Source organism: Podarcis liolepis (assembly GCF_965112155.1).
Source record: "Podarcis liolepis genome assembly, chromosome: 6".
Taxonomy (NCBI): domain Eukaryota; kingdom Metazoa; phylum Chordata; class Lepidosauria; order Squamata; family Lacertidae; genus Podarcis; species Podarcis liolepis.
In genome coordinates, this window is record NC_139559.1 from 55,985,641 (window position 1) to 55,993,461 (window position 7,821).

At 42.2% G+C, this 7,821-nt stretch overlaps 1 protein-coding gene across 3 annotated transcripts in view; it reads left to right on the forward strand.

Moving 5' to 3' along the window:
* The first annotated feature begins 603 nt into the window (after positions 1–603).
* Positions 604–7,821, forward strand: part of LOC310709628 (uncharacterized protein) — a 37,868-nt gene continuing 30,650 nt past the window's right edge. The window contains exon 1 of one of the 3 annotated variants that reach the window (XM_083509528.1): positions 604–1,655. Coding sequence is in view for 1 of the 3 variants with exons in the window: in XM_083509525.1 (XP_083365651.1) it covers positions 1,545–1,650 (106 nt within the window). In the remaining 2 variants the exon portion in view is untranslated. The remainder of the gene's footprint in view (positions 1,656–7,821) is intronic. The other 2 variants (XM_083509527.1, XM_083509525.1) reach the window with 2 other exon arrangements.

Sequence of the window (7,821 nt, forward strand, 5' to 3'; positions counted from 1 at the left end):
GTAGTCTTGGAAAGTAACTAGCAAAAGTTTCCATTAAACTTACTTTCAAGAAAGCACCATCAGGAAAAGCGTTTACAAACAGGACCAATAGATTTCCGCAGAACTTCCTTCCATGGGAGAGCAAATGAGGTCAGAAAAGTCCTGTGGACTCCTATGGCTTAGCCTTAGGAAGTAAGTGGCATTTATTTCGACAAGATTTCCTGCCAAGAAAGTGTGTTTAGGATTAGGGGAAGCTGACTTAGTGGGAGCAGGTTCAGCTGAATGCAACGCCACTTGCTTCTAAATAAAAGGATGGAGGTGCAAGTCAAATCTGGAGCGATTAAGGCTGGGTGTGAGTGTGCGTGGGAGTCAATACATGGCATGCTCCGGTAAAACGGGCAGCGATCCAATGCACATTCAGCACACCTAGCAGCCCTTAGATCACACGGGGTGTAAGCGCGCATAATAACGCTGCCCGGGTGGCATATAAAGTTCATGTCCAGGTTCCTGACAGGCTTGGCAACGGCGCGCTGCTCGATCACAAAACTGAAAACGTGCAGCTTCCCAAGCATTTGAACAAATCCACACCCCTCGCCCTTCCTGGGTGCTCTCCGCCCGCAAAGGAGACGTGCGTAATTTTAGCGGTTCCACCAGGCTGCTCCTCGTCCCAGGTATGGCGCAGGAATAACAGCCAACAGTTGCCCGCCTATGGCGCTCCTGAAACCTGCATCCCGCTTAATAAATCCGTTTGTTTGTTTTTTTTGTAAGCGGGTGGGGGGCAGGATCCCACCCCGTCATGGCAGGCCGGCTTCTTTCCCCAAGAGCCGCTCTGGCCCAGAGGCAAGGCGCTCAAAATGTCGGTGTTCACATGGCCTACGCGCCCGCCGCCGCGCGCCTCCTTCCCTCCTCTCGCGCCTCCTGGTGCGAATCTGCCGGCGGCGGGCGGTGGTCGTGTGGCCGGTGGTGCGAGGGCAGAAGACGGGGCCCACCCGCGACTCGTGTCCAGAAGCCGAGCGGCCGAAGGGGAGGAGAAGAGGCAGCCTCTGGACCGTTACTTTCCCCCCGTCCCTCCCCTTGACGGTTTCTTTTCCCCTGCTCTTCCTGTCCAAACATTTTTAAATTTCCGCGCCTTCGCCGATTTTATTTATTGGGTTTCCTCCGCGGGCTTTGCCGGCCTTTCCTCCGCGGGCTTCGCCCTTCTGGTGTGTGCGGGACTTTCCCCTCCGCCCCTTGCCCGGCGTGAGGGAGCTGCAGCCCCTTCTTCGAGGCAGGAGAGACCCCCGAGGGAGAGAGGCCGCGCGCCGCGCCTCGCCTCTGGCCTGGCCCACCTGGCTGCGAGGAGCTCCCAGGTCGCCTCTGCAACCTGCTGCCACGCAGGATAGGGCGAGAGGTTGTTATTCCCCTCCCGCCCTCGCTCCGCGCCAAGCCAAGCCAAAGACGCCGGAAACTCTGAAGAAGAAACTCCATCCCTCCGCCGTTTTCCTTCAGTGCCGTGGAGGAGGCATTTGCGCACTTCTGGGAAGCGGGAGTTGCTCCTCTTCCTCCTGGGAAAGCCAAAGCCAACTATGAGAGATGCCAGGCAGCGGCGGCGGCGGCAGCCTCTCCTTGCTCGAGGCTGGTTCATCCCGTGGAGAGAGAAAGGAACCAGCGTTGTCTTCAGGTTTGCGGCAAGTGAGGTATTCTTCTGATTTTGGTTATTTTAAAGTTACTCTGGCTTTACAGATAATAATAATAATAATAATAAAATTGACCTACAAACGTTAATATTGATTTGACATGTGAAATATGATGTCATCAAACCATAATATTACATGCCTATGAAACAGCAGCCATCCCTGGAAGTCAGGTTAACTTGCTTATGTCAAATTCTGCGCCCAGCATTAGTGCCAAGTTAATAAACAGCGGGGAACCCTCTCAGTTCAAATGCCAGATGAAATATGCTCGCTTGTCATTGTCACTATCCCGAGAAGACGATGCCCAAGTGATAAGAGCCAAATGGGGTGCTGAAAGGAATGGAGGGTGGTTAAAAATCTGTGGGATCTCATGCCAGGCCATTTTTAGAAAGCAACCACAAATAAGATTCCAAGGCTTTTGCACCTTTGAATTACCTGGATGTAGCCAATGCAGTTTTAGGTTTTGACTGTCAAATATCACTCTAAGCAAGCTTTCATTGTTGCATCACCTTTTAAAGTGAGAAACAGTGTTAAGAAGCAGGTCATTATTAAACATGCACATTTCCATACCCCTTAATGGCTTTGGGACTTGAGCTTCCCCCCAAAAAATCTAAAAAAAAACAGATTAATACCAGAGGGTAGTGCCTATTCTTTTTAAGGCACCAACTGACATAATGTTACATCTGGGGGAAATATTCAAAGCACGGAGACTATAAGCTGTTGGGAAGAGAGTGTACCTATTCTCTTCAGCCTATCTTCTCAACGGCATTGCAACCGAGAAGTAAGCAGAAAGCTCAATTGATTAATTCAGTGCTCCTAGTTAAATTTCATTTTCATTGAAGAGTCAGTATTCTGGGGTTCCGATTTTTGCTACTTCTTAAATAACAGATTTAGGGGTTTATTCAGCACAGCGTTGGTGTTCTTTTCTTATTTACTATACTATAGTTCAATAAAGGTAGCAATCATTTATGTAACATAAGCCCTGGGGGAGATGAAAATACAATCCAATATTCAGAATTAAGTGTTTTATAACCATAAGGATTTTCAGCTAACGGATTCAAGGCATGGGAGGAGAAAGGTTGGTATTAAAGGTCAGTACTGGAGCGTGCTGACTTGCGTTAAGGAAATATTTAGTTTTACTGCAGTGCTGCAGCAGCTGACATTTGAAGAACTCTACAGTTGCCTTTAAGATGATAAGCTCCACAACCTTGCAGTTGGAATTCTTTTCAGAGTTTAGACAACAATATAGTGTAACATGTAATTCAATTTTTCTTATCCCCTGTTTCTGAAACTGAGAGCAAAAACAGTTATATTCAAGTAACAGCCATTTTACTGGAGCTTTAAGTAGGAAACACCATTTCAGGCCTTGAATTTTAAGTTTCCTGTTCAGTTTCATACTAAATGAAATACATGGCATTTGGGCCCTATTTATGTCCTTGGCAAGGGCATTTTCTCCTACATGTGTGCTAGTACAAAGGTGATCCTGCATCTGTTTTGCATGGTGACATCTTATATCCAGGATTATCATAGAGACTGCATCTTGGCAGTACTGTCTATTCAAATATCAGTTGTTATTTCTATTTTGGGTTGCTGCTGAACAAGGAATGCATTATGTTTGAAAAGTTTCCAGTGGTTAAGGGAGGAAAAGCAGAACTATTGGACTATTAATTAAAATTTCCTCAGTATCCCGTACAGTCCATTCTTAAACAGGTCTTCCAATAAGAAAAAGAAAGTGGGTTAGCAAAAGCCCAATTTAATAATAATAAAAACAGTTTAATAGAATTTCCACTTGATGGGGTTCTCAGTTCTACTTGTTCATAGCTGTCTCCTGGCAAACAAAGCTGCAAAAGGGGGGTAAAGCACCTATTTGAGATCCAGATTCCTATCCTCTTTTAAGTGTAGTGTAGTGCATTTTGAAGCCTGCATTTATCATTTGATAATATTGATTACAACATGGATTAACGTAAACAGTATTTTTTAGGTGGGGGGGGGCAAGCTATGATATTTCTAATTTAGGTTATAGCTCTAAGCATGTTTGCTTTTAGAAGCAAGTTCCATTAAAATAAGTGGTACTTACCTCCTATTTGTGTATGGAACCAGATATTAGAAAACAACAATGGTGTTTTGAGTACATTAGGTACTATCTTATTTACTTTAATATGTATCCCTTTATGGCTAGAGACAAAGAGCAGTAGCTTTTACCATAGTATGTTCATAGGTCTTCCCTAGAGGGGGAATAGTGTTGATATAAGATATAATATGCCCAGCCCATTTTGGAATATAGTTATATGTTCACAATTTGAATGAGAATTAAGTCACCTGTAGCTCAGTTGGTAGAGCAAGAGAGTCTAAATTTCAGGGTCCTGGGTTCGAGATCCAAATTGGGCAAAAGATTCCTGCATTGTAGGGGGTTGGACTAGATGACCCTCATGGTATTTTCCAACGCTACAACTCTGTGATTCTATAACTGATGCCATTCACGGGAGCAGATATAGTTCTGTACTACTACGTTAGTCTAGGAGACAAAAAAATAATCTTAGGGCACCTTAAACACCAACGTTTATTGTACCATAAGCTTTCACGGACAAGAAATCACTTCATCAGATGAAGGCAGTATTACCCTCTTTGTATACCAAATGCACATAAATGGACCCTCACGGAGAGAGATACAGAGAAATGAAAATGTAAAAAGTCCTGTTCCATAGTTGTGCATGTATTGTTAATTATGTGATTTACAAGTAGTCAAATGTACACAAAGCAGTGCCCAGTGTATGTGGAAAAACACTCTGGAATAGAATTGCCAGTGGGTTTGGGGGGGGGGGGTAAGGAGAGGGTTGTTAATAATAATAATAATAATAATAATAATTTATTTATACCCCGCCCATTTGGCTGGGTTTCCCCAGCCACTCTGGGCAGCTTACAACAATATATTAAAAATACAATAAAACACCAAACATTAAAAGCTTCCCTAAACAGGGTTAGAGTACAGGAGTGAGGAGAGCCACAGCAAGGTTCAATGGCCCCTTCTTGTATTTATTCATTATTAAATTACAAAAAGCAGTGCGTTTTAAATATCACATATTGTACCTCATAGTACAGTTGATAATAAACAGAACACAGCTGCTATCGAGAAACACATGTGGCCTGAAAAACATGGGGGCTGCTGGGGAACTTTCTGCCTTCCTCGTTGTCACCCCTGCCTGCACAAATGGGGCAGTGAACCTCATTCGGTACATTCTGGCACCCTAGAGCACCTGATAGACTATGATAAGCATCCCCATCTGTCCCTTGATTTAGAAGCCTGTTACTGCATGTTTTCCCTCCTGTATACAGTAGTTCTAGCTGCATACAATGCCATTTTGCAAACAAACATATCTGCATTTGGGTCAGGATAACACCCTATTGCATAACGTTCATACATTATTTAGCTTTGGAATTTGTCCTTCTCACTCTCATGTCAAAGCAACAGCTAGTTGAGCAAAAGAGATCACTGCATTGCTTGATTAGAAAGGCAGCCCAGACTGTTTTTGGTCAAACCCCAAACCATGTGCTAATCTCTGTGCCTGTCATTTGAGGCTCTCTTGCAGGTGCTTTCAGTTTTTGAGATACTTTGCATGAGGATTGGGGAAAGGGCCTTTTCAGTTGTAGCACCATGCCTTTAGAAAGTTCGAGCTCTTGCCCCTAGGGCCTACTTTTTTGTCTTTATTGTGCTGGGCAAATATATTTTCATTCTCCCAGGCCTTTTAGACCTTTTAAGTCACAGTGAAAGTTTTTGTTGTTTTTTTACCAGTTCTGTCCTATCAAGTTTTTATTTATATTGTTTCTGCTGTTTCTTGCTCTTCATGATCTTTTTATAGTGAAGCATCTTGTGTGCTGAAAGTCTGGGACAGAAATTTAATGCAGTAAAAAAGAAAAGGAGAAAGGAATTATTATCATGTTAATATTATTAATTGCATTCAGAGACTAATTTACCGTGTTTCAGATGATGTCTATGAGAGAAAGGGAGTGATGCTTAAATCTTAGTATTTTAGTTTTATACCAAAAGCCCATGCACAGATGTTAACTCCAAGGAGCGTTCACTTATTAAGAACTTGCCTTAAATGGTATCGTGGCCAAGACAAGGATGTTGCAAACAGAACTTCCACCTGATGCTCTTAACAGTTCTGTGTGGTGCAAAGCACTTCAAGTTAACTTTCTTGAAGTTAGAATACTTTCTTCCATTTTGGCAGGTTAAAAAGGATGCAGTTACAGGCGATGTAAGCCAGTAGTTGAGATGTGATTGTCTTCTGCCTTATGAATATTGTGCTTACTGCTTTATTTTCATCATACCTTACTTACTTGCAAATCTGTAAATAAACCATTTTAAAGATACTGTAATATTTTTGCTCTGTCTCTTTTGAAGGAAACTGACTCTAGTAAGGCTGCCCAGTATGTCTCAGTGCTCAGGAAAGAGGAAGCAACATTATATTTTAAAATGAGTGCAGTCCCCCCCCCCCCCACATTCTGGTATATTATTCAGTTTACAGCTAAGGGAACACAACTGCCACAGTAACTTATGCACATGCTCTCACACACATTTTCAGTTAACCTCTGTTTAGCAAACCTCCTGCTTAAAAATAATAATAATAAAGAAGCTACTTATTTAGGCCCTTTCCAAATCTTGTCATTGTATAATTAAATTATTGGTCTAGAGCACTGTTTTTCCTTTGACAGAAGTGGGATACAAAACCTATGCAAAATTATTTAATAGCCTTTTAGACAAGAAATCTCAAACTATACCATTATTTTGGGATTATGCCAGAAAAACTTAAAAGTTGCCAAAGTGCTGCTAATAGCCTCAGCTGTTAAGAGTCATCATTGAATTAAGTATTAGAATAAAGCAAAATATGTTGGTGGAATTGCCACTGAAGTTTAAGATCTTCAAAGGCTCCTTCCATGAAAAAATGTCTCTGCATAAATGGCAACTTAGCACCAATCTCACTATGATTTTTAGATTTGGCATTCTAGATTGACTTTTAGTTTTAAGCAGGCTATTTGTCACAGAGTTCCCAAGCTTCACTCACGTTAAATCTTCACCAGCAAGAGAAAGTAAGTCTTTTATGGGTAACCATAAAATTGGCATTTCCTATTTTGACTCACTTTTTGACCAGGCAACCTGAAATAACATTCTTTAATGTAATTTTTGGACGACATGTTAAATTAAGGGTAAAACAAGGCTCTAAGGCACTGTCCATATCCTTTTCAAGTTTTGGGCCTTTGGAATTCAGTATCTTTCCACTGCTGTCAAGCTGCTATATGACATAGCATGTGCATTGTTTGAGAAAGTCTCCCTCTTTTGATTCTGCCTACATTTTAATGCAGAGACCAGCAAGAATTTGGAATGCATTTGTGCTTCAAATAAACAGATCCTGGGAGGAGCTCAGGGTGTGCTGCTGCTGCTGCTCAGCCATGAAGAGGGTACAGACCTAGTCCCCTCTGCACCAGATCCCACCCTCTCCTCTCTCAAATCCCACCCTCTTTTGCAGAGGCAAGTGCTGACAATTGCACTCATCCTTCAGTCCTTGCTCTCCCTGGCAACATGCCTAGAAGTCTAGATCTTTGCAACAGAATGCGCAGTGGGGGAGGGTGAAAACTCTGAGCAACTCCTATTCTGATTACAAGCTTTTCCTACATGTGATTAGTCAGAAATAATAGCCTAAAGTGGTGGAACTAGAAATATACTGTTAATTTGAGAAGTATACCCTTTAAAAAAACCTGGCAAAGCAGAGGGCTCTTAATTTACCCAGTACCTGCTACTAACTGCGATGAAGATGATGTCATTCTCAGAATGTGACAAAGGGCTAATAGTATATGCAGTAAAAACAATGAGTCAACAGTTTCTATGCCCTTGAGGTCAAACTTTCCACAGATTGAAAGTAGCCTATTCTTTTTTTACACACAGGATTTGCAGTTATTAGCTACTGCACAATAAAGAAATGTGCAATGTCAAGATAACAGAGGAACAAAACTTTTTTTGTTCAAAGTAGAAATCCCTGAAAGTGTTTACTGTGACAAAAAAAGGAAAGAAGAAAACATTCAAACGTTTTAGAAAATGAATTCTTGAGCCTTTGCCTCTCAAAGCAGTGCTAAGAAATGCTGTGCTTCGAAAAGCAGTGATATACATATGCAG